Source organism: Heliangelus exortis, chromosome 11, assembly GCF_036169615.1.
Source record: "Heliangelus exortis chromosome 11, bHelExo1.hap1, whole genome shotgun sequence".
Classification (NCBI taxonomy): domain Eukaryota; kingdom Metazoa; phylum Chordata; class Aves; order Apodiformes; family Trochilidae; genus Heliangelus; species Heliangelus exortis.
In genome coordinates, this window is record NC_092432.1 from 22,064,875 (window position 1) to 22,092,240 (window position 27,366).

At 39.2% G+C, this 27,366-nt stretch overlaps 1 protein-coding gene and 1 long non-coding RNA gene across 4 annotated transcripts in view; one reads left to right on the forward strand and one right to left on the reverse strand.

Annotated features, from left to right (window-relative positions):
• The window catches only part of GALK2 (galactokinase 2), a 47,857-nt gene that overhangs the window by 18,217 nt on the left and 2,274 nt on the right, over nucleotides 1-27,366 (forward strand). For 2 of the 3 annotated variants that reach the window (XM_071755261.1, XM_071755262.1), the window contains 4 exons: nucleotides 6,427-6,525; nucleotides 9,104-9,256; nucleotides 14,124-14,334; nucleotides 22,219-22,420. In XM_071755261.1, coding sequence (XP_071611362.1) covers nucleotides 6,427-6,525; nucleotides 9,104-9,256; nucleotides 14,124-14,334; nucleotides 22,219-22,420 — 665 coding nt within the window. The remainder of the gene's footprint in view (nucleotides 1-6,426; nucleotides 6,526-9,103; nucleotides 9,257-14,123; nucleotides 14,335-22,218; nucleotides 22,421-27,366) is intronic. The other variant, XM_071755263.1, reaches the window with a different exon arrangement.
• The window catches only part of LOC139801229 (uncharacterized), a 115,961-nt gene that overhangs the window by 15,834 nt on the left and 72,761 nt on the right, over nucleotides 1-27,366 (reverse strand). The gene's annotated exons all lie outside the window — the stretch shown is intronic.

Here is a 27,366-nt window from a genome sequence, read left to right on the forward strand (position 1 = left end):
GTTCAGGGAATAGCCACTTGGATGATCAAAGGTACAGAATGACCTCCATAAAAGTAAGCTAGGGCTCTGAAAAAAAGGCACTTGAAGGACGTGATACAGGTCCATAAAATGATGAAAGTAATTGATGGAGCTGCTACAAATCAATTGTTCATTGTCCCTCCCATTGTAAGACCTAGAAGACACTAAATGAAGCTAGTCAGGTGCATGTTAATAATCAACAAAATAAGATGGTTCTTCACCTGACAAGCTGTAGAAATCCTATTAGTGGATATTCTTCATGTTAAAAGGGAGTCTGGACAAGTCTATATATCAGAAGTCCATTGTTGGTAACTAAGAGTGCAGAATTTACATTCAGCTCAGGAAGCTTTTGATCAGAAAATAACATTCTGGGGAAATACCAGCTATAATTGGTTTTTGGTCCGTATTAAGAGCCTGCTTTCAGGTACAAGGTACAGAACTAGAAGTGGCATTAATTTGACCCACAAAAGCTGCTTTTATGTTAATATATTCTATGTTTTTATTCTCACCCAAGTCTTTTAATGAATTCTAGGTAGCTGACAACCCCTTACTTACTCATGGGCATTACACACACATGCCTCCTTGGCTAGTTTTTTCATGGGTTTGGGGGTTTTTTTGAGTGGGTGGAGGTGAGATCAGAGGAGCTATCTCATGATATTTGAGCTTTATTTTTTTTAATTACTACATTCAATATATCATTTTACTTTTTCGTAGTGTAGATGACAGCTTAGGACTTACTGTCCACGTGAGAGTTATTATTCACAAATGATGACCTGGTCCAGCCAGTTCTGTTGGAACAACTTCCTGGAACAATAATACAAATTCAGAGGGCAGTAGCATCTGTGGATCATAGAGCAGTTGGGTTAAGGAAATTCTTGTTTCATTTGACTAAGTCTTTTTTTTTGAGAGTCATAATGCTAGTGTTTAGTCCCCTTTTTACTTTTATTTTAGTATCCTTTTGTTCCACTGTTTATTATCCTCATCTTAAAAAGATTTAAAGCCCACCCTGTAAAGGTTTCCCTGAAATAATTCTTTAGAGAAATAAGCCACAATAGTGGAAAAAGGGAGGTTTTAGAATTCTCATTTCAGCTTTGTGACCGATTCACATGACTTTGAACAAATCATGTAAATATCTGTGCTGTCGCTAAATTGAAGATAACAGCAGCCTTAGAGGAATGCTTTTAAAGTAAAGTTTGTAAAGCTCTATGAAGACTTAAGTTATGATTTATTAGTGTTTTTAAATACTGCTTTAGGGATGGAAAAACCATGCTAATGAGTCTTGGGTGCATAGAACTCGTTATGTTTTGTGGTTGGCTTGAAGTGATCCCTGCACAGATCAGAACATGTGGGATGGAAGTGTACTCTAGGTGCAGAAGGGGTTTGTATCTCTCTCATAAAGAAAAAGTGTCTGCTTGCACCTAGTTCTACAAGAATGCTTGTTTAGGACTCCTGCAGAACTCAGTATGGGAGACGTTTATTTTGTATGTACAGCAGTTGTACTTTGAGTCCTAGCAAGGAGTGGCCTGCCTGGGGGTGATGCTGGGGTGCAGCCTGAGGTGCGGTCACCCCAAACGTGGCCACGAGAATGTGCAGAGTTCCTCCTCAGCAGCAAATGTGATGTAGCCAGGAGGAAGCTGATGCATGCCTAGGTATTACTCAGACATATACTTGAGCTGTTGCCAAATTGTGCAGTGAAATCTAGGCTCTGAGAAGGTCTGTGTTTTTTCAGGTGAGACATACACTACAGAGGGATATAAATAACAGATGATTCTAACAGTCCCTGCCCTAAAGAGCTTCTGAGTGTTGCAAGTTGAATAGAAACAAGGCACGGCTCTGAGATAGGCAAAAATTATTTCCTTCTGTGAAATGGTTCTAGCAATTTTCTCCTTGGAGATATTTTCTGTGGAAGCCTAAAATCAGAAAGCTTGTGTAGCAAAATGTGTTTTTTTTCATTTTCTAGTAACAAAGTCACACATATTTATAGCATTATCATCTAAGAATCCCAAGTAGCAATTACTAATTACAAATAGGGGGAAGATACTCATTATACTGAGGAGATGGAGGCATGATGAACTTAAGGGATTTTCCCTGCATCAGAAGAAACTTAATGTGGAGCTAGAAATTGAGCCCAGACTTCCTGACGTTCAGTTCACTGTTTCAGTCAGATGACCATCTTTTCCCAAGTATCAAGTATGTACACAAGGCTCTCCAATTTAGTTTTCACATTAGCTTCCAATGCTACAATTCAGTTCCTCTAAACTTTGCCCTTTCACTCATTTTAGCAAAAAGGCAAACATTTGCCCATTTGTCTCAATAGTAAGTAGAAACTGCTTTCTATACAGATGACAATTTCCTCTCCATTCACATGCTTCTCATCCTAGTATTAGAAGGCCAGTCTGTGTCAGCAAGGGCCTGTTTAAATTAGAAACCAAATAATGTTTCAGGGATGCCTTGGGCTGTCTTGTGGAGAAGGTTCTTCTCAACTCTTGCCAGTTACTACTTGGTGGTCCTGCCAATCCTTGCTGAGTTTCAAAACAAAAGTTGCTCAAGCTTGAGCAGTGCTGTTAGCCCAGCATACGCAGCTGGACAGCTGGTGAGCTGGGACGAAGCAAGGCCCAATGCTTAACCAGGCACAATTCACCAGACCATTTAAAGGGACAGGGGAGTGGCACTGCCCTAATTGTTAACATTCCTCCTCTGCAAGACTTCTCCTGATACTTATTTAATAAGCCCAGGCCCATAAAGTCTAAACGATTCAAGCAATCAAGTGCCAGCTGATGTGCATATGGAGATGACATGCAGCCAGACTAAGTGAAGGGTGAAATGCTTAATTTCTGACTTTGCAAAGCTTTATATCACAGTTGCAGATGAAATAATGCCTCAGGCAGCTGTGCCCAAGAGTGGAATATATATTGCAAGTACTTCAGGAGTTCTACTTCATAGAGTGATAGAACCTTTTAGGTTGGAAAAGACCCTTGGGATCATCAATTGCCAGGTTTGCACAGCCACAGCTTCTGCTTCAGCATGCATGACCAATGTTCTGGCATGGTCTTTTCAGCTGGTGTGAAGTTTCTGTTGCTGCCAGTAATATCCATGAATTCCAGTATGATGTCTCCTGCCAATGCCTACAAAAATTAGGGATGTGGCATCATTCTATTCTCAGAGGGCTGAAAGTCAAGTTCAGCAGAACTAGCTAAACCATGCTGGTGCTTCCATGTCCCAGCAACAGATGTTTGTAAATAGGTGCTCCTTCACACATAGAAAGGAGCAAGCAGCTAGAGTCTATTGTGTGTGGAGGTTTGTTCTCTTTTTCCTGTGGAACTGCTGCTATTTTAGTATTAAATGGAGAAAAAAAAAAGGCATCATTACATTCGTTAGAAGTTAAATAATAAGTATTTCCAACTTGTAGTGAAGCAGGGACACATGGTGACTGGATGTTAAACTTTCATTGATGGGTCCAGACTGAGCATGGGATCACTTGAAGTGGACATGGGACAAAGAAGATAAACCAACTTTTGATGAACTTGATCTTCAGCAAAAGTCAGGCATCTTTTGTTAACAAGAATGAACACCAAAATGTGTGATGTTCTTATACTTTCTCAGGAAAATTAAAAGAAACATTACCTCTCTTTCATCTCAACTTTAAAATACACAAAGTAAAGGCAGTGCTGAAAATGAGAGTATTTTTACTGCTTACACTTTCTATATTTTCTCATTAACAGTGTTTTGCTTATGAGTGGTCATTCACCATGTTTGATTCAGAGAGACTGAGTAACCATAGTTTTAGAGTAACTTTGTTAATGTTTGTATGATAATATTTGCTTATCAGCCTAAACCTTATTGACTGTAACTGCACTGTGAGCTGAGAAAATTGGTTGTTAGTGCATTTGCAAATATTGCAGCCTGATAATGTTGATCGAAGCACCAACTTTTCAACTTTTGTCTGTGTTGCCAGTACAGAAGTTGGAAGAGCAAGCAGGCAGGCACGCTGCACATACCTCTCTCTTAGGATGGTGATTTACTGCCTCTGCCTGCTGCCTTTTACAGCTGTGTGCTGGCTAATGTCCCTGCTTTGCTGATGAGCTTCTTTCAGCCCTGTGATGGATCCACTTCCTTAGTGTGGAATCTGACTTTGCCAGTAGACTGAAAAAGGACTGTGGCATTTTCTGAAGTTCTTCTCTCATCTTGCCTGTGGTTACCTTGTGCTTAGTAAAACAAACTGGGGGGGGGTCATAAGGTCATAGCATGGGGACACAGATGCTTTCCTTCTGACCAGTCTATATTATCTGACCATTCTCCAAGGCCTCTCTTGTGTTTTGCTTTGATTTAGCCTGATGGCTGAAAGCTTTACTGTAAATTACTGTTCTTAACAGTTACGATAGTGATATTCTACCTTCCCATAGTATCCTCTGACCTGCAGGTATCAAAATGCACAAAGATATGCCCAAAATATCACAAAAATGGAAATTTCATGTAATTGCACATTGGTTCAGATAAACAAAGTAAGCAGAGTACATTATCTCAGAGAGAAAAGACAAGCACCACTGATTAGAATATTTACCATGAGAAGGGGTTTCTGAGCTAGGCTCAAGACATATTTTCTGATTTTGAAGTCAGTACTTTAAATAGTACAGAGCAACATCTTGCCATTTTCCTGTAAGCTACCAAGACACATATGTGGACGGATTCAACTAATAAATCAGCAACATACTGGCTACTGGGATGGAGGGGTGAGAGGTGAATGAAGAAGTTGGTCAGAGGAGAGATACAAGGGTTAAGAATCTAAGCCAGAATACTCTGAAAAGCATCTGGCTATGGTGGGTCCACTAGAGGCTGAATAGTTGATCCTATTTCAGTTCAGAACAAAAGGAAAAAGGGGCCATGTGGCATTCCTGGTTGATACCAGTTTACATTAATGGATGCATGAGAAAAAGGTTTCAGAGCCCTGTCATTATCTCGTTTGTTTTCTCAGCAGTTCATATGTAAGCAGTATAGAAGTGTCATAGAATCATAGAATAGTTTGGGTTGCAAGGAACCTTTATGGGTTATCTAGTCTCCCACAGCATTCTCCTGAAAAAGCTGTCAGCCCACAGCTTGGACAGGGGCACTCTGTGCTGGGTTAGGAACTGGCTGGAGGTCCGGGCCCAGAGAGTGGTGCTGAACAGTGCTGATCCAGTTGGCGGCCGGTCACTAGTGGTGTCCCCCAGGGATCAGTGTTGGGCCCGGTTCTGCTTAATATCTTTCTTGATGATTTAGATGAAGGGATTGAGTCCACCATCAGCAAATTCGTAGACGACACTAAGCTGGGGGGGGAGTGTGGATCAGCTGGAAGGCAGGAGGGCTCTGCAGAGGGACCTGGACAGACTGGAGAGTTGGGCTGATTCCAACGGGATGAGGTTCAAGAAGGCCAAGTGCCGGGTCCTGCACTTTGACCACAACAACACCATGGGGAGCTCCAGGCTGGGCACAGAGTGGTTGGAGAGCAGCCAGACAGAGAGGGGCCTGGGAGTCTGGATTGACAGGAAGCTGAACATGAGCCAGCAGTATGCCCAGGTAGCCAAGAAGGCCAATGGCATCCTGGCCTGGATCAGGAACAGCGTGGCCAGCAGGTCCAGGGAAGGGATTCTGCCCCTGTGCTCAGCGCTGGTGAGGCCACAGCTTGAGTCCTGTGTCCAGTTCTGGGCCCCTCAGTTTAGGAAGGAGATTGAGGTGCTGGAGCAGGTATAAAGGAGGGCAACTGGGCTGGTGAAGGGACTCGAGCACAGATCCTATGAAGAGAGGCTGAGGGAGCTGGGGCTGTTCAGCCTGGAGAAGAGGAGGCTCAGGGGAGACCTCATCACTCTCTCCAACTCCCTGAAAGGAGGTTGTAGCCAAGTGGGGGTTGGTCTCTTTTCCCAGATGACTTTCAACAAGACAAGAGGGCACGGTCTTAAGTTGTGCCAGGGGAAGTTTAGGTTAGATATTAGAAAGAATTTCTTTACAGAGAGGGTGATCAGACATTGGAATGGGCTGCCCAGGGAAGGGGTGGATTCTCCATCCCTGGAGATATTTCAAAAGAGCCTGGATGTGGCACTTAGTGCCATGGGCTGGGAACTGCAGCGGTGGGTCAAGGGTTGGACTTGATGATCTCTGAGGTCCCTTCCAACCCAGCCAATTCTATGATTCTATGATATGATATGATTCTAGTCAAACCTCCCAGCAAGCAGTAGGGACATCTCCAACTAGATCAGGTTGCTCAGAGCTCCATCCAATCTGACTTTGAATGGTTCCAGGGATGGAGCATCTGTCTGCTCTCTGGATAACCTGTTCCAGTGTTTCACCACTCTTGTCATAAAAATTTCATCATTATATCTAGTATGAATATTGTATTTGACCTTGACTCAGTGTTCACATTAATGTTTTTTTCAGGTGGAACTTGCAGAAATTTGCACAAAGAGTGAACGCTATATTGGCACAGAAGGTGGAGGAATGGACCAGGCAATCTCTTTTCTGGCAGAAGAAGGAACTGTATGTGGATCTTTGTAATCTGTATTATCAATTTAGTATTAATTTATGTAAAAAAAGTCTTTGTATGTTTGTATCTAGCAAAAAGACAAGAAACAGAAATACCTTAGTAAGCACCATTGGCATACAAATTTAACAGGAACTATACATATAAAATTGTGTACAATCAAGTATAATAAATTTGAAGGAATAATATGATGAAAATGAGAAATGGCAAGAAGCAGGGAAGAAAAGCTGTGAACAGAGATGGATTCTAGAATAGCACCAGGTTCCACACTATTGGTCTAATTGTTCCCCAAACTTAGAATATTTCCCATCTAATGAAATCTGAATGGTCGGTATGCCTTGTATTCAGTGCAAATGGGATAATTAATACAAAAATGCTTTCTTGAAGCTACTTATAACCAAACAGTTCTAGGAATTTTTGCCAGGTCCAGCTACAAAGACAATGAAGATCTTTTGTTCCCCATTTCTTTTCTAATTCCAGACAGTTCTGTGGCTGGATTCTGATGCAGAAGGCATTTGCTGTCTTAAATGTAGTGTCAGAAGGTGGACCAGCAATGACACACAGGACCTGTCAAGTTATACATGAGTGCTTGCAGTAGAATTTACAGTGGAGATTGTCTACTGTCTCAGAAGGTGCAAAAGACTGAATGTTCAAACTTCAAACCTTTCAGCAGACCGATATTGAAATTAATGTAGCATTTCATTATAACCTTTACTTTGCTTATAATTGTGATATGACACATCTACAAGTTTTGCTCCTTAATGCCGTATCAACACACAAACAAGCTGTTTTCTAGAACTACACCAAACCTTTAACCCCATCATGAGACACCTGTGCTTCCAGTTTCACATCACCTGTATGAACTCTACACTTTTCCTTTATATTAATACTGTTGGTAGTAAGCACACAGCTCACTGAGTGGTGAAGGAAGCAGCATATTTTTCTGGAATATACACAAATGATCATGTAAGTGGAGGCTTTTCTGTCATACAGAGGTAGTGATCAGAAAGGCAAAGAAAATATTAGAAATATTAGAAAAAATTGCTAGACAAGAAACTAAAAAAACCAGAAAATATTCTTGTTTCAGTGTACTTGCAGCCAAATGAAGTTTTGGCCTCCCGTTTAAAAAAAAATAAATACCAGAACACCAAAAGTACACTGAATGGGTAAGAGAAGATAAATAGGGAATCCACTGTTTTTTATAACTGAAGAATACAAACATGGAGACATTAGCAAGAAGAGGAAACTCACAGGGAAGTTTGGGGTTTGTTAAATTGGGAAATACCATACATTGCAGAAGCAAAAGTTTTTAAAGGGTTCAAAAAAGACTTTGGATACACTGATATTCACCTCTTTGTAGTTATTAAGCATAGTAGTCTCACATGTCTTCTAATGTAAGTATAACCCCCTTTAAATATAACCCTCTTTGCTTATGGGAAGCTGGAAAAATACACTTCAAGAAGCACCTTTGTATATTTCCTATTTTTATATTTCCTCTAAAAATGCATTTATGGCTACTGTCAGAAACAGGACACTGAATCAGCTTAGTGGCACATTCTGATCTAATGTAGCAGTTCTTAAAGGGTATACTTAAATGTAAGCAAGCTTGCCTGTCTTGATAGTGATTTTGTGACGTGGTCCAGAATCTCAATGGCAGGGAGCAGGACATATGCTGTACATAACGTACAAGCAGATTTGTCACTGTTTATTTAGCACTGTAGCTGCTCAAGGAACTCTCTGGGGTGAACGATGCCAAAACCAGTAAGACATCCTTGCTTGCAGAATTACAGTCTACTATAAGAAGCCAAAGCAGGGCACATGATTTACAACTTATCCCAGTGAAAAAACAGATGTGAATTTAATCTCTTGATTACATTACATCTTGAATTATTTAATTAATGGATGCCTAGCTTATTCCACAAAAAGGTCACAGAATGTTGGGAACATCTTACGCAGCCTGCGTAAGGCATCCGCGAGGCAAGGCAGTCTCTGATGTCAGAAGGAAGGAGACAGTAACCACATTTTTATAGATAGCTATATTAAATTTCTCTGTTTTATTGTCTGCATGTAAGATGACTGCTGTCTCCAGTGCATCCCAAGATTCTGGTATTATTCTGTACCTCAGATTTAGTGGAACCTCTTGATTTAGTGGAAGATGAGAAAACTAAGGAGGAGATGGTCATTGGTGAAGGGGAAGGGAATGTGGAGCCCCTTGTTCCTAGGGGCACACCCTCTTGTTTCAGCCAGGCCTGGTACTTTTCTGTAGATCAAAGAAAAACTGTTGTCTTTAACAGGCAAGAAAAATAGGTTGGGTGGGCTTCTGTGAAATGCTGAAAGAACCCAAAGACTTAATGGAAACATTCTAAAACCCAGCTACAAGCTAAAGGCTTGAAATGTATGTGTAACTTGGCCATTGAGGTTAAACCTCTTTTCTCACTGTTTCATGTCAGTTTTCTTTTCTTAACTGTCCCTGGATTTTCAAGAGAAAAAACATGCAAATTTGCATTTGATTTATAGAACCGCATGCACTGTTAGCTAGTAGTAAATTAAAACTAACCATTTTTCTTTCAATAGGCCAAGTTGATAGAGTTCAGTCCTCTGAGGGCAACTGATGTGAAACTTCCAAGTGAAGCAGTGTTTGTTATTGCTAACAGTTGCGTTGAAATGAATAAAGCAGCAACTTCTCATTACAATATTAGGGTAATGGAGTGTCGTCTGGCTACAAAGGTAACGTATGGCTTATGTCAAACTCTAATGAAAACTTCATCTAAATATGTGCTTTTTTCTACTTCTGAGCAATTGAGTCTTTAACACCTGGCTAGGTGCTACTTTAAGTAGCATTTTTCTTTCCAAAACCAGACACCTCCATCTCTGCAGAAACAGAACTCCAGACGAGTTTAATGGAACTGCAAGGACTGTGCCCTTATATAGAAAAATATGTGATTTAGTTCTATTCAATTTATTTTGTATTATATTTCAGTGGAGGAAATAAGTTTATTTTTCAGCAAAAAATATTCTCAGCTAATAAGATAGGCTGTTTCTAATTAAAGCTGAATAATGACAAATAATGGAAAGCAACCAGTGTGGTCACATGTTTATATGTATATATGGCAATATGAGTATTTTCTAGGATTTAGAGGACATCAAAGCTACTAGTTGGAGGCCTGGAAGTAATACTGGAAATGCCGAATAGCAGCATGTATGTCCGTGTGAAGTTTAAAGCCAGGCTTGAATCAAATCCCAACATTTAAACTGTGCTGCCAGTCTGCAATTTGCAGTTACCTCCAAAATGTACAGAATTTGAACATGACAAATATCTAAGCTCCACATTAATTCTGGATTTTGTAGACCATATGTTTAAGAATAAGTAGATGCAGTGTTTGGTTTGTTATAGGAATACAGTGGATTTCTCTTCGATGAGACTGGGTGAGTAGTAAGCATAAACTCACTGCAGTTATATGCAACATAGTGTGCTGTGTGAACAGAATTTGGGTCACAAAGTCTAGAGCAAAGCTTTAAAATCTGGACTATGTAACTCCTTACTTTAAGAAGATTTAGCCAAAGTCTGAGCAATACTCAAAAGTACTTTGAGCATCTGTTGACATCATAGTCCTGTGAAAAAATTTCCATAGCTAATGATAAAAAAGAGAGACAGTTGAAGAGATGATGAGATAAAATGTAATATGAAATACTGACTTGAGATATCTTTTAAGGAATGAAGCTACATTTTAGATGACTTTTTAAATGAGCCTTAAGTTCAGGTATGAAGAACATAGCTGAATTTTAGGTGTATATAGGATATGGCAAAAATAAAAGCACCAATGACCATACTTCAAGCTGTTGTCACTGAGGTTAAGAGGATTCTCATGCCATTAAGAAAATCAACATAAGGAATTTTCTGTGTGTTGGTCCTGCTGTAACTGCTAAGCTTCTAATTTAGGATAGTTAATTGAATAAGTATGTATTTTAGGAAGATTTTCTTTTGGAATTTTTTTTTTGTTTAAGAGACCGAGAGCCTTCACAGATGATCTGTCCTAAAGGAAAACTACAAGGAGTTCATTAAGCTGTGAGACCTTTTGAAGTATTGTTCCATATACCAGGTTTTGCAAATTGAATCACAGGTTTCTAAATTGCTTTAAATTATTGATCCTGTGCAGTAAATTGAAAAGGTGGTAAGGAAACTGGTTTTTATTTCACATTCCTATTAACTGTGATGCAATCTCTAAAAAGGTATCATTAGCAGATGCCTGATTTTAAGGAGACTAACAACATTCACCTGTCTATTTTTAAACATATGCTACCCAGATGGAAAGCTGCACACACTATAAAAATACATTGAGCCAGGAAAGGACTGTCTTTCGGAACAGGTCACAGTGAGGTGAAGGAGGACAGGTATGTAAGTGGAAGCAGGGAAGTCTTTTAAGAACCATTAAGCTAATGGAACTATGAAATAACATCCTGGGCCTTGCAATAGTGCTTTAAAAGAAATGCTCATTGGTAAGTGCCTTAGGAGAGGTTTTTTTATCCTTTACTGCTCTAGGTCATTCTAGAATTTCATACTGTTTGCAGAAAGCTCCATGTAAGTAAGGATGCCAGTGCAACATAGTAGGCATTAGTGTAGAAAATTGTGATGTCCTACAGCTATGATCATCCTCATAAAATTCTCTCTCTGGAGTTCTGTTCCTTTCCCTCTGCTTCTGGACAGTAATTCTTTTGCTTGTTTTTTGTGTTTTTTTGTTTGTTTGCTTGTTTTTGGTTTGGCTCTTTTTTTTTTTTCCTTCTTTCTCTGTTCTTGTAGCCTCCCAGTGCTGTCCCAAACTCCATTAAACAGTATGCTTAAAGACACTTGTGTTCTGCAGAACACTCACAATTCCCAAGGAATTTAATTTGTACTGCACACTGCATGAGAGTCACACAGGAGGTGCTGCAGGATGAGTCTGAGCATCAAGGAATGCTGTGCTGTCCCCTGCTTCACCGTGTGTGGTTCACTTTACTGTCAACTTCAGAGCAGTGCTAAGAATGTCTGCAATGGGAGTGCCATGTAGTTTTATCAACTAATGTTTGTTAAATCTGAAAAGATGCTCAGATGATATATAAGGGCTATATAAGGGCTCAGTATTCCTATACTTACCCCTAGTCAGACTTTATTTATATTTGTCCTGTAATTTACTAAGTATGTTTTCCCCTCAGTTACTTAAAGTTCTCCAGTGTGCCTTTGTTGAACAAAAAAGGACAATAAAGCCTACAGATGCTATATCCTGGCAGCTGGATAATGTCTGCATCTTTAATCCATCCAGTCAGAGATCATCCAGCAAATATCCAACTGTGGGATCAGTATTGGGATTACTTTTGTACATTTAATAGATGGGATTTTCCCCCTTTTCTGTTCTGTGCCCATCACATTTTTCCCAGTGCTGCTAGGACTGAAACTTTTCTAGAAGCAGTATGGACCTTTCCAACAAAGCCCTGCCCACTGGCCTGACAGAAATATTGGATTTGTAAAACCTCAGCATAGTCAGCTCATCTAAAATACAGCATCTCCCTTGAAGTATAGAAATGACAACTGATATGAGAATACATGACATATTTCTACAGGGAATTGTATATTAAAATGGAAGCAGAAACATTTTTGTTGACTTTTTTTTGAAAATTCACAGTTTTGTTTAACTTCTGGTAATAAAGTTTAAGGGATGCTGAAGATTGAAATCGAAGTATGAAGAAAAACATTTCACTTATCATCTTGAGGCAGATTTTAGAACATCTCACAAACATATGAGTTACTCTAGATTTAAGTAAAATAAATGAAGCAGTAATTGTTATTCTAGCTTATACGTAAATGAAAATAGAATTACACAAAGGCTGCAGAGCTCTAGATACTCAGTGCCTATGAAAAGCAGGCCAGAAGTGGCTTAGTCTTGTACAAGACAATTTTCTCACCCTGATTTCTGCATCAGCCACTAGACAGTGCTGCTTTTTTCTCTACCACTGATCACAAAACTGTTTTAGATGGCAATAGAGTCATACGATTTGAATTTTGGTTCAGTTTTGTTCTGCTCTGCTTTCACATAAATCTTAGCAAGTCACTAGGTGGCACCAAAAGTAGTTAATTTTTATATACTGCAGTAAAATAAAACGGGGAAGGCCCCCGCAAAAGCACTGCTGGAGGAGAGCAGGAGGGTGAGAATCTACAGCAGATATTTGGGTGGAAGATCTGCTTAAATTTCATGCTGCATCTCTGCACAAAGAAAGGCAAATACTTTTCAGACATGTAAGTAAATACCATGACTTTTTTAACCCAGAAAGTTAAATGGCTGTTCTGATTTGGGACATAAATGATTTCAGACCAATCTCACTCAAAACCAGTGTTTACTGAAAAGAACAAAACACAGGGTGAAATTCCAGCCCTGCTGGTGAGAGGTTTTAATGGTGATTGGAATAGGAAAAGGGATTTCTGGGCCAGCTGCACTGGTTTATACTCTCTGCAAACACACAGCCTGGTCTGGCATACTTTGAAGCTTTAATCGCAATTTAAAGGGTGCAGAATTGGAGGGGTCTTGTGCTTACGAGTGCAGTAAAACATTGGCATGTACCTGCTAATCTGTGTAGCAATTGGTTGAAATAAATAGTGGTGTGTCAATAGAACCCCACAGTTATTACTTAGTATTCTTCTATAATTTAATAACACTAAAAATACTCCACCTTTTGAGGAAAGCTGCTTTAGTCAACCATTTTCATTAGGCACATGAGAACATCAAGACACGTAGCAATCTTCCAGAGAAAAGGCTGTATGGTTTCCTTTTAGGATTCCATTGGTTATAGTAACTGATGTCAACTGCCAAAACATGATAAAGATACACAAAGCCTGGCAGCGTTGTCCAGAGGGAGAAAGCCAGAAAAGTTTAAAATTAATGAGCATCACACCAGTCATGTAGGAATGCAACATATTTGGACCAACACACTGTATTCTTCCTGTAAGGCTCTGAACTTCCTTTAAATTGTATGTTAAAAGAAAGTACTTAAAATGTACTTTGAACTCTAGAGATAGAGATAGGTTATGGTTAATTCTCCCACACAAATCTTAGGCCCTCTTTCGTATTTTTAAGGCAATATGAGAAAGGTTTTAATGACAACCTCATGTTTATCAGAGGACTCCAGAAGCATATTGGAAAGGTCAAACTGAATTTTAGGGGTTAGAACAATTCCAACAGTAGAGAAACAGACTTCTGAAGGAGTTCTAGTGTTACAGTATCATGGCATTTGTATAAGCAATTGTCTGAATCTGGTTTTAAAAGGTTAATAAGTTCTTGAAATAACAATACCCATGGAAGAGGATAAATTATGGATTTGATATCACACAAATAATGCCAGTAGGGCTTTTACAGACATTATCTGATTCGAGGGAACAATATATGTAATTCACAGACCTTTTATAAATATTTATAATTATATTTGCTGTGTACTGATAGAAAGCAGCTTCTGGTGCTTCCTAATTAAGAAGTGAAAAGAGGAAATGGCTCTTAAGAGTGCTTATGGACACTTAAATAGTTTTAAACAGAAAGGTACAATATTTTCTAATTTATTTTGTGAATTCTAGCTTCTCTCCAAGTTGAAAGGCTTGGACTGGAAAAACATGTTGAGACTCCATGATGTGCAAACCAAGCTAGGAGTTAGCCTAGAGGAAATGCTGACCATTGTGGAGGAGGTATTACATCCTGAGCCTTACAGCACTGAGGAAATTTGTAAATGCCTGGGAATTAGCCTGGAGGAGCTCCGCTCTCAGATCCTTACTCAAAACACGCAAGATGGTAAGCATATATCAGATGGTGGGGGTTATTGTACAGTGTTTGTATTATATAAAAAGTTTATGTATAATAAGTAGTGCAAGTGTGGAAGTCTTGCTGGAATACTGCTCCAGAATCTCAGGTATCAAGTGTGAGAACTGATACCATGATTTACATTCTAACTTAAACTGGAGCAAAACCTTGATTTTGATTGAATGTTTTCTAAAATGGTAGAAGTAGCAGATCCCTTACTATTTAAAACTAGCTTATGCTGTTTAAGAGTCATCTCGAAATAACCCACGTTTTATTCTAGGAACAAATTTAAACAAGGCTTCATTTTTAGGCAATAGGTCCCACAAACCCAAATGTTTTGGATGACTGCAGGCATCATTAAAATGAATCCTGTTTGCCCTGCCTTAACTGGTATTAAAAGACAAGCACAGATGTAGCTTGTGTTTGTTTTTGAATTGATAAAAACATGACCACTTCCTAAATCGTGTACTGGGCAGCAAGTCATCTAGATCTGTCCTGAGAAAGAAGTTTCTGTTACTATCAATGTATTTTTTTCTTTTGGGAAAATGCTGTTGAAGTGAACCATTTACTATTTGAAGTATTTCCCGTGTGTCATTGCTTCTGATGAATACCATGCAGTCATGGGCATTGACACACATGGAATGGATCCTGGATGTATATAGCAGAGTTGCCAATAATGCTGAATAATAGAGCATTTATGGGATAATTAATCTGCATTCTTAACAGGTTTCCAGCTGAGATCAGAATCTTTCTTTAGGAACTTAAAATAATCCTTACTTCCTTTGTTTCCATTCTGTAGCCTTAATACTTCCGCTGTTTTGTAGTTGAATTCTTACCTTGCCAGTCTTCCCCAAAATGTGTATGTTTGATGTGTATAAATTAGTAACATACTTATGTATCTCGATGCTTATATTTAAATGATTTGTATATCTGGAACAATTCTGAACTTTCTATATTGACTAAGGACCAGGTCTTGAGTCTAGAAACTCAAACTGGGGTTTTGCACCCCAGTGGTATCAGAGACTATAAAACAATCTTATTGTCTAGCTACACTGCCAGAGGACACCAATTTGGTATCTTAATCAAGCTTTTTATCTCCATAGGACAGTTAAGATAACTTTGTGCTGTATGTACATGAGGAATATATTGAACTATGTACCTGCACTCTGCAACATTTTCTTTCCCTTACTTTCCCCTTCATGAAGCAATACAAGACTATTAACTTACAGATTTTTATAATCCTCACACTTGGTTTATAAAACAAAATTCTGCAGTTCTATACAATTGGATTGCTTATGCAGGTTATTTCACTTTTTTTTGTTTCAAAACATGAAGTCTGAATTAAAAATCTAAACATGAAAACTGTAAAAGAAACACAAAGGAAATTTTATACTGTGGCTCTGAATAGCATTTGCAGATGTTTGCTGACCAGATTCTCTTAAACTTGCATGACCATGATTTCATTTGATAAGGCCAATTAAAATGGGTAATGCAGAAAGCTCCTTTGCATGTACAATATAAAATTAAATAACAGATCTCTGTAAAACTATATGCAAAGTAGAAACAAGACAGACACAGAAAGAAATAATCTAAGTCCACTGTTTGTTTTTGTTACACACTAAATGAATTACATTTTATGTTGGCTTTGGAAAACCAGAGGCTGTTTGACAAAAATATTTTTCTTATTTCCCCTCTATTTTCCCACTATATTTTAAGGACAATGCCTGGCTTCTTCATGTGAGAGAAAACATACCGACAAATAAGCAATCTCTGCAGAGAATTCCAGAATGTTGAACAAAAAAGTTCAACATGAAGAAGGAACCATAGCTTTCAGCTTTTTTCCTTTGTAAACACTTTATCAACTTCTGTTAAAATATTATGTCACAGGTGAATTATTTGCATGAGAATTACTATTAGGTCATATACTGGAGTCTGAATATAAATTGGCTGTAATTTTAATTTTTTGTATTATTCAAAGCCCCGTGATAATTAGAAATAGGGTTTTGCATCTCATGTTAAAGAATCGGAAAGTGCTATGTTAAAACTATTTTAGCTTTAAGTCTAGCTTCCCCTCCTCTACTTCTCCAGTGATGGTACTGTATACTTACATGAAGTTTTATCAGGCTGACCAAATGAAAACTCCACATTGCAAAGAAAAATGGTATGGACAGGTTTTGGGCAAGTTCCAGGCCAGGTCTGGCAGCACACAGCAGCTTCGCATCCCTTTTATAGGCAGGTACTCAAGGATTTCTGCAGTTCCCCACTGCACAACTTACTTGTTCCCCAGGTTTGGAGAAGTACAGATGGTGCATAAGGCCTCTCTAAACTTCTTGAAGTTGTGCCTTGGCCAACTCAAAATCCTGAGTTTAAATCTCCCTTGCAAATGTTTACACATGGATTGCACTTGTGGCTTCTGAACATCTCTAGAAAAATAATATTTATTACTTTCTAAGGTGTACTGTGCCATAACTTTGGCTTGGACTTGAGAGCTTCACAGAACATTTAGTGTGTGGTGATTGTGGGACATTAAGTGTTTATAAGTTTCACCACAAAAGGATATTCTCCTGTAAAACAGTGTATTCCTTTAACCATGAAACATTTTTTTGTCCTTAAATGAGGTATTTTTAAACCCATTTTTCCTTTTCATGTATAAAACTAATCTAATTTTGACATTTAAACCTGGGAGCGAAATCGCCTTGGGAGGAGCAGGAATTCATTTGCTTTGTGGATTTGGCTGTTTAACTGCCCTCCTATTTGTCCCCGGGAAAGAGAATTCTAAATCCATACTGTAGCTTCAGTGAGTGGTGCTTGAATAGCCTTTCATTCCCACTGCCAAGTAATTTGTATTAATGGTGATCTCAGTGCAAGAGCAGTTTCAGCTTTGTTTGCACAGACAGCCTACGTGGAGGTGGAGGTTTGTGGTGTGCATTAGGAGAGGGCCCTTGTCTTACAGGAACAGCAGTTACCTCCAAACTGGTAGATATAAGAGAACTTCCCAGCTTAAGGGTCTCAGTGCCTATTCCAGCCTCAGCCTGATCCACATCATGGAGAAATTTGGGAACATACCATCCCCTTCCATAAAAACATGGTCTGCTTGGTATGAACCCCAGAGAGGTGGCTGCTCTAGGCAGATCTGTAGGGCTTTTGGGGTGTGCCACAGGTCAGGCACAGATACTGAATGGTTTCAGTTAGTTGTAGCAGCCTTGTTAAAGCTCGTGCTCCTCTGGAGGAGAAAACACTTGAAACCAACAGTTATCATAACCTTGAAGCAGGTGTCTGCTAAATGGGTCACTGAATCCAGCAGTGACTCGTCCCTTGGTTTATTTTCAGAAAGCCAGATTGCAGTCAGTTGAGCAGTCTCAGTAGAGTAACTGTTCCCCACTTCGAGTAGGGGGTTCACAATCTGGCTCAAATTAAAGCCATCTGGCAGCATTTTCTTATATACATTATGAGCCAGAAACCTTCACCCTCATCATGTTCAATCAGCAGGATGCCTAACAGAGAAGGGCACTATTCCACATGAGTAATGGTGGTAGAGACTGTCCCCTACATGATTTTGCGTCGGTGAGGTTTTCCTGTTGTAAATTTCTAACAGTCCCATCAGCCATGTGTAGCTCATTAATCTACAGTGAAACATATCTTAAGAAGCTGCCAAAGCAACTAGAAAAAAATATATAGCCTGAAGAGGTTGGTCTTTAGCTAAAGGTCAGATAGAATTGTACAGAAAGCCTCTAAAGAAAGGAATCTGCTAAAGTTGAAGTTGTAACAATACGAGTTGCTAAGAAGGCACAATATTTAATCATAAATAAAAAAATCCCTTTAAATAGAGTGGACAGGTTTGCACAATTTTTGTAAAGCTTAAATTAAAAATATGATCATACACTTAAAAACCTGCAGTGAACTCCTCTGCTCTATTTAATTAACCCACAGTTGTTTCAGACTAATAGCCCAGGATTTTTGTTTGGTTTTTAAGAGGTTTTCTATGGATTTTGTACAAACTTTCATTAATGTTGGTCTGCTGTGTCATAACAACTTGGAAAGTTCTTGCTGCAGTGCAAGATGTAAGTGCACTGGTAAATGTCACCTTTTCTTTCAAGGGCATTTGGTGGTTTGCAAGTGAATTGAATCTACCTGTTCATGGGTGACATTACAGAAATCCTCTGCAGAGCAGAAAACAAGCAGATCACTGAACTGGATATTGCACATTGTAATGAAGAAACACTACTTTAGACATGCCCTAGACAATTGCTTTTACACTGGTGTAACAGCCAGCTAGTTTCATTGCACCAGACATTTGAGGTTCCTCTCCAGTCACCAGAGAAATGGGTGCCAAAGAGCAATCTGAGTCTCAGGTGGGATTAATCTGCCCTTTACACTGACTGGAGATGGATCTGAGGGTACCTGTATCGGATTTGGAAATAAATTCAGGCAGAATAAACAAGGCCTTTATAGTTTACTGGATTAGGAAAGTATATTTACATTTTCAGTCAGATAAAGTACCTAATTTCTATATGTTATAATAGATGTAAGGATCCACGTGCTTTTAAGAATCTGACATTAGTCCCTAAATCCTGATTTTTTGCTCTTTGAGTACCACAGAGGGCATGACCACACAGCCCAGTCCTGTGCAACACTCTAAAGTTTACTTTGAGGGCTTTAGTTTTTCCTCTTTGCAGCACTCCAGCCCTAGCTCAGATATAATCTGATCAGTCATTCACACTTTGATTTTGTTTCTTTTACCAGGACAGAGTATGGCTTGAGAACTCAGTCACTATTAATTGTAAAAAATGTGGCTGCATGAAGTACACAGACTCTGATCAGTTCCTGTACTCTTCTAAATCACCTGTTCAGATTTTATTTATGTGGCACTAATATACTGGCTGTGATGTAGCAAGGAGATTCCAATACAGATATAATTTTTGGAAATATAAGTGTTCTATTACGTAGAGATGGTTACTTGGACTACCCACTCAAACAGAAGAGATACAAGAGAGTTTCTCTCTTCCTAGAGGCATTTGGTGTTGAAAGCTGAAAATGTGTGAATCATTTCATTATTTTAGAATAGGACTTACAGAGTACAGAGGCGTTTGCTGTCCTGAAGATAATTTTATCTGAACTGTACACTGCCAGATGGGAAAAGCAAGCTATAACAACATTTTTTTAAACCCAAATGTAATTTTCTGAAATAAAATGCTGTCCATAACCAACCAATAATAATACCACATAGCATAATGATAGCAGCCTTTAACTAACAGAAACTCCATAAACATCCACAAAGGAGTCTGAAAATAACATACAGCCATTCTCTCTCACTTGAGAGCTGCCTGAAAGGATTTCCTTTCACACCGAGAGGATGCCAGTGTCAAGGTAGCAAACTCTGCCCTATGCGGAGCAACTCTCCTGGGACCAAAGGCTGTCAAGGACACAGCTAAGATCTTCTGGCGGGCAGCCAGTAGCCAAAGCACCCATTCTGGTTGCCAATTCATAGCATGACGATCACAACACAACCCCAGAGATTTTGAAGGTAATCTGGCCAGTAGAGAATTGCTCTACCAAAGGGTGGTCTCCGAATCAATCACAGCCTTTGGCAAATCTGTTGCCTTACAATTGAAACCAGACATGTTTTCAGTTCATTCTTTGGGTTACTACTGTTCAATGGTGATTTACAAGAGAGTGTGAGCTATGGCAATCTCTCACGCAACTTTAGATATTCCCTAAACGAATGCACATTTAGAAATCTCCTTGCTCTAAAACAATAGCTTATAAGAAAAGAATATTTAAAGAGAAACCATCCTCAAAAATAGGCCAAGCTGCCTTTCTTCAACACTCAGAAGCACTCAGGCATCATCGCTCTGTGAAACACAACACAGTAACTCCGGCAGCAACAAAATCCAGTGGGGTAAAACACACCTCCAAATGGGCAATCAAAACATGCTCTTCCTGGTGATGCTCTGAAGATGATGTTTCTGGGGGGCATGCAATTTTCTCATTTTTTTCCTAGTTTGAAATGCATTCAGAAGGCCTGTTCAAAAGACAGCAACACAGGGTTTCTCAGTAGCAGGCTGTATTGAATTACAAAATAAATACCACCAGAAGCAATATCACCAGTAGCAGAAAACTGCTATGTTCAGAGTTTCTCTATCGTTTTAGACTACGTGTGTCTCTCAACACTGTATTTTCAGCATTTACAGTTGTGATTTACACTTACTCTTGAGAAATAGAAAGGGATTATACAAGTGCTGATGTTTTTGTCTGTAAGAGTTGCAACCTGGAGTATACATGAGAAATTTAATGCCAGACACAGTTCTATTTCCAGTCTTTCAAGTAAGATTTCTACATATACTTGCAAATGGAGATTGCTGAAATCACCAGAAGTGGTTCCAGAACTTTGCTGTCTCCACACAACAGCCAAGTGCGAACTCCATGCGTCTGGGTCAGACAGCAAGATTTGTTTTGAATACAGAGTTTGTCTTTCTTCTCCTTTACCTCTGTTTGAGTGTTTCATCAGCCATTTTAGAAAGCAAAACAGATCAGAAGCTGAAATGAGGAGAGATACCTCATTCTAAAGGAGAATTTAAATGTAGAAAGAAAATGAGGGATGTTCTGAGCTGCTCTAATTGTGGCTTAGTTGTGATAAAATAGGGAAACATACCATGCTTCACACAGAGAATAAAGTTCACTTACCCAGTATTTACCACCCAAACAGCTCAAGTAAACCAATTTAATAATGAATTAAATTATGTCATGCATGCTTCTCGTGAACAATACTTCCTCAATAGCAGCCACAGTATTAAAGCAAACAGAACTATATTGGGAGAGAAAAACCATGAACTACAGCACAAGTTTGGGAAAGGCAGATCCATTCTTGGATAGTTGAAAACCAAACCCTCCTGTGAATAGGAGTAGCTTGAGGAACCTATAACCACAGCCATCCTCTTCCTTTTTATAGCCCACTGTTTAGGTAGAGGTCTCTAACCGAACAGCCACACAGGCCTGGTCACTCTCCCATCCTTCCCAGAGGAACTGCTTTTTCATAGCACAACAGAAAAAATGTAGCCAAAATACTTGCACCAACCTTTGGTCAATACTGAGTAGTACCTGTCCAGGCCTCACATCCACACAGGCAGCACTGACACTCTAGCTGCTAACACATACCAAAAATAAACTCTGAAAACCAAACTGAAAGCACCTGTGCTCCTTGCTGCAATTTTAATCTGGTGTTACTTACACCTGGGCTAAGGCTTCATCATTGTGAAAATATCTGAGAGGGCTTCCTTACCTATCCACCAGGACACACAGTAATAGCAGATTTATCAATCTCAGTTGAAAAAAAAAAAAAAAGTTGTTGGTGGATTTTTGTGGTTTGCTAAGTATATTTTTTTTTCAAGATAAAGTCCATCTACAGTTGTATCATTGATTCCGGCCCTGAGCAGTTACACACAAAGCCCTGAGCCAGCAGGTGCTGGCCCACAGCTGCCTGCAGGGCACAGAAACCTTTCTGATGTGCTTTGAAAACCTGAAAGCTTTAGATCAATGTCTTAATGCATGTCACTGCTGATTCCTGAGCTGGTGCCCTGCCTTCAAAGTAAAAGGAGAGGCTGGGTCTGCTCAGTGGCACAGCAAAGAACCAGAGCATGTGCCTTAAGTTATCAACATGAAAAAAAAATTATACACTGTATTTTGTGAACTCTAAATGCTGTTTTATTAGGGCTTTTAAAGAAGACTTAAGTGACCTTTTGCCAGACTTTTAACCCAGAGAGTTACAATATAAAATATCATGTGTTAAGTAAAATGTAATTATCATATGGTTTTGTATGTCCTTTGTAGTCAATGCTAAGGGTTAACTGTATTACTTAATATTTTCATTTTGTTTAGTTTCCACCTTTAAGTTGTACCAGCGTGCAAAGCATGTGTACAGCGAAGCTGCCAGAGTGCTGGAGTTTAAGAAGATATGCAAGGAGGCACCTGCCAATGCAGTTCAGCTGCTGGGAGAATTAATGAACCAGAGCCATATCAGCTGCAGGGAAATGTATGAGTGCAGCTGTCCAGAACTGGATCGGCTGGTAGACATCTGCCTGTAAGTTTTGACCACAAGGAAGAGTAATCGCCTGTTGAGAATATTGTTTGAATTGATGAGAAAATATGACATCGTTGGCTATTGCAATTTTAAAATGAAAGTATTCTTGTCCCTTATTACAAAATTAATCTCCTGCAGGGACATTACATGGTCAATTGTTTCCCTACTGACATCTGTGTAATACTTTCAGATGAAAGCTGCCGTTTATGGGTTTATTACAGACTGTGCTTTTGGACTGACTCATCATCACAAGTGTTATGTTAAACTGCTGGCTATTCCTTTTTTAAATTGTAGAAGTCATAACTGTTTTTCTCAAAGCATCATCCTAGTTGTAATATTTGAACTCTGTTATTTTTTGTATTTCTTAACCATTTCAGAACGGCTGCCATGGGAATTCCAGGGCATAAGCAAACTTTTCTACATTCTTAGGTTGCTTTGGAATCATAATGATACATTGTGAAATACTATTGCTTTTTATTTTTCAGTTCAAAAATATGTTGTCTTAGGGTATCAGATAGGTTGGGCAGCATTTCACCATTTGACTATTACAATGGCTGACACACTGCTGCTGCTCCTCTGCACTTGTGTCTGAGCTTTCCCCACGTTATTCAGTCTCCATCATTCATTGCCTCAGCCTCATTCTTTTAGCTGGGTTCCCTTACTCAGTTTGGCCACAAAAAAAATGAGCACTATCAACTCCAAGACAGGTTCCCCAAGTGTCATTTTGTCCCTTCTCCCTCTATTCCCCCAAGTTTCATACCCTCTAGCCAGAATAAACAGAGTTTGAGAAATTGCATGAAGTGAGCTGGAAATCACAGGCAACTGCATGTAGGAGGCTGTTATTTTCATAACTCTTCTATGGTGCATGGTGAGATCTCGTATAACCATGTGTTAATACAGAGAGTGAAAATAAATACTTAAATATTCACATTCTACCTAATATTTCTTCCACATGAAGGACCAGCATGAAAGGAGGTACATATTTCAGTCCCTCTTAATTTCCATTTTTCTCATACATTTAATCATGGGACAGACATCTTAGGCTAACTTTGGTCTGAATTCAGTGCCTGTAAAAGGAATATAGTGGATGGTGATCATTTTAACAGTGCTTTGGGGAAATAAAGAGCTGCCCACCCAAGCTTTCCCACCATTGCTCACCCAAGCTTTCCCACCATTGCTCCATTCCTGCCTCTGCCCTAGAAACCTTGTCCCAGCTGCTTCCCTTATGCACTTCATGTTGCTCCTGACGATGCCACCTTCATAATTCTGCTCATCTGTTTTGGTTCCTACTCCTCCCTGGAGAGGTGCGTGGTTAGTGTGAGAAACTGACCTAAAACCAAGTGTTACTGCCCTGACAGTAGGTGCCATGGAGGCTCCCATAAGCATTTGCAGGCCAGAGGTCAAGAAATGTTTCACTGCCTTTTAGAAGTAAATACCCTGTAAAAGTGCCCCATCCTCTATATCTTTCAGTCTTGAAGAAAACAGAAACTGTTTATTTTGAAGCTTAGAAAATAATGAATACTATACCATCCAAAAATGAAAGTTACAAAGTTGCTTTACTGGCAATTGGCTCATAAAAAAAAAAAAAAAAAAAAAAAAAAAATTAGTCTGGCTTCTAATGAAAGTATGAATTTTACTAACATGCTAATTGCCATATGCTTTCTTACTTCTAAAGTCATGTGGATTTTTAGGTTATAATACCTACTTAGTAGGTTTGCAAACTGATGATAGAGATGATTATCCAGATTAGTCTGATTTATTTTGCAGGCAAGATGGAATGGCATCTAAACCAGAAAACTACAAACTTAAAAACTGAACAGAAGAGTTTTCGATATTCACAGATTATTTTGCATATGGAATACATATGGTGGTTGGTGATAAAACACAGAGAACCCCTTCAGCCATTGGGCAGTCTGATAGTAATTTAGCATTACAATTTTTGTTCCTCCTCTTGGGAGCCAGTCCAGTACATAACTCATAGGCCATGTTCAGTTCATTGTGTCACGTAATGATCACATAACAGAATCGGCTATGACAGTCACTCAGTGGGGCCATTCCACCAGGGTTCTCTGCTCAAAGGGAGCTGCTGATCTCTGTGTGAGAAGGGAGAACTGTCTCCAGGGTCAGCTGAAGACAGAAGCTGTGCTGTACTCAGTGATTTAATATCTTGGGCTACAAAATCTTGATCCAATGCAAGGTATCAGCACTGTCTGTTCCGTGACACACTGGACAGAGTAAAAGCTTTCAGACTTAACACCTCTATTACTTTTAGGTAGAGTAACTATGCAGTGTTGGTGGCTCAGTCTATAGCATCGCATGGCTGAACTTTGTGGAAAGGATTGGTTATTTTATGTGTCTGCACTTAGGGGACCCAGCATGAACCATACTGATAGGGCCCTTTCTCAGAAATGCTCAGAGCAAACTATCCTGTTTCAAGCAGGGAAACCAAGTAGGTTTAAGCTGATAAGATACGGAGTGGGGTTACCTGTGCTGCATTTAAACAAACCAGCATGGATGATAGCAGCAGTCTGTTGCAGCACAAAGCTCAGCCTGTGGATGGAAAGTCTCTGTTTCTCATTTATGCTGAGCTCTGGGCTTTCACAGCTAGACAGCTGCTGCTCCCTGAGCTAGCCTGGGTATCGTGACACTGGCTTGCAGGCAGTAGTGTAGACACAGCCACAGAACCCAAAGGAAGGGAGTACGCAGTTAGGGTTTTACTAAATTAAATTAAAATTAATCAGAGCATTTCAGTTCCAGGGACCAAAATATAAATAGTGAAGGGAAAAAAAGTGATGTGTGTGCCCACGTTACATCAGATTTCTAATTTACCAGCAGAAGAGCCCACAGCTAGTATGATGAGCATAGCTGAGCACCACAGTGGAGAGTAATTCGTGTGAAACTAGTTCTAATGGGTATATTAAAATAGGAGGAATTCATTACTTTCATTGCACCGAAACAAGTAAATTATTTGTTAATTATTCTTTGCAGTCTTGTCCCATCGAGAATACTTCATAAGAAAGATATCTTTCTTAAGAGAAGTCTTATAATCCAGTGTTTTCCTGATTCTGTGATTAAATTCCTCAAAGTGTGTAGCTATTCTAGATGAATGTGGCCTAAGCCAGCATCTAATTTTTGGAACCTATCAAGAAAAAAAGTCTTAACTTTTCTCAAGTTGTACATTAAAAAACACATAAAATCACTAGTGACTCTAGGAGACTTGGCCAAAGTGATTATGGAAATGGCCAGGAACTACATAAATTACATTCTTTACTTACAATGATATACAGCTGCCCTGTAACTTTAAAAAGCCTTTCCAAAAATACATTCCGCAGAATTGCCCGAGTCTACTGCTGCTCTCTCCTTACAAGGTTTAAACTGTGAAGAGTAATCTGCATATCCAGATGTTTTCTGTTTTGCCTAGATCTTTATGTTTTAGTGAACAACCTCTGCCAAGAAAGAAAGGGATCCATACTTGCTGTGGTTTGCAGTGATGAAAACTGTAACCACTAGTTGATCAGTTGTTTTTTTTTTCTTTCTGCAAAGACAGAAGACTTGCACTTTCTCTAACCTATCTTGTGCTGGTAATAGATGTTTTACCTTAGTCTTTTAAAGTAAGGAACACAGAAGAATTACTAAACAATTAAGGAACAAAAATTACATTTGAGCTTAATTCGTTAGGTACTTTTGAAAACCTCTCAGAATCCATCAGTGTTGCAAGTAACTTTATTTCCTTCCCTTACTCACCACTTTTATTCCTATAAATCCTTCTAGTTTTAGTGTTAGCAGCCATGCCCCTTACAGCTAAAGACAAATGAATCCTCTCTGATCACTGCTAAGAAGATACCATTTTTACATTACATCCAGGTGCATTATGGTGGCCGAGACAGCTCTGCATTTCATCAAGATTTTGATCATGGATGATTTTCTTAAAGTGGCAATGCCTGGAGTCATGGTACAATTTGAAAACTCAGTAAAATAACAACAACCAAAAAATACCTACAAAAAAGGTTTCAGCAACAGAAGGGCTTAAGGATGCTATTCAAACACACACTAAACTACAAAAGAGAATAATACCCAGTCTCCACTTACATATTTAAATCTCATGTTAACTCAATGCTTTCTGAATAGTTGGCTCATTATTTTGATTATTTGAAACTAAAAATATTGCTTTAATTCTTTCACCTTGAACAGCACATTTTTTTTTTTTTAATAAGGTACTGCAATGTCTTACCTATTTCTTCCATCTACCAAACAATGGGACATCCATTTTTATTCTTCCCTTTTCTACAGTACTCATGTCTTTACTCTCATTTACACACATTCCTCATAATTCCCTTTTTAACCAGTGAATACTGGAACAAGATAAACTCTTCAAGAGGCAAATGCCAGAACCTGGGACTGGGTCCCGAGTGCTCGTAACACTAGGCTACAGATGCATTCTGGTTCTTGTGTGCTCCAGCTCTCCCTCTATTACTTGTCCTCACAGAAGCAGCAGAGCCCATGTGGTGCACTTTCCCACATGTTAAATCCATGTCACACACTGGGTGGGAAAGCCTCCTCCCTCAGGCTTATCATCTGCTCATCCTTTTCATAATGCAGGGTTATACGTGCCAGTGCACAAGAGGAGAGTCTGGCTGTGAGTCTCACTTTACCAGGCATCCATCTTAGGGCTGAACTGATAAAGATTTGAAAAAGAGAGTTGCAGACCCATTCCAAAGTTAATTTGTTTGTGTTTGACCTGGCCATCTCCTATGCACCATGACTCCAGTAGATGTGGAATTAAGTGCTTACTTCTGAACTTGGGTACCTAATTTTCAGGAGTGAATATTTGATAGGCACTGCCCATCAAAACACCAAGTTCCTCAGCATTAAGCCTGAGGGTCTGATCATATCATCACATTTGAAACTGTTAGCCACAGTATTTTGAAACAGAGTGACTTCAGCTC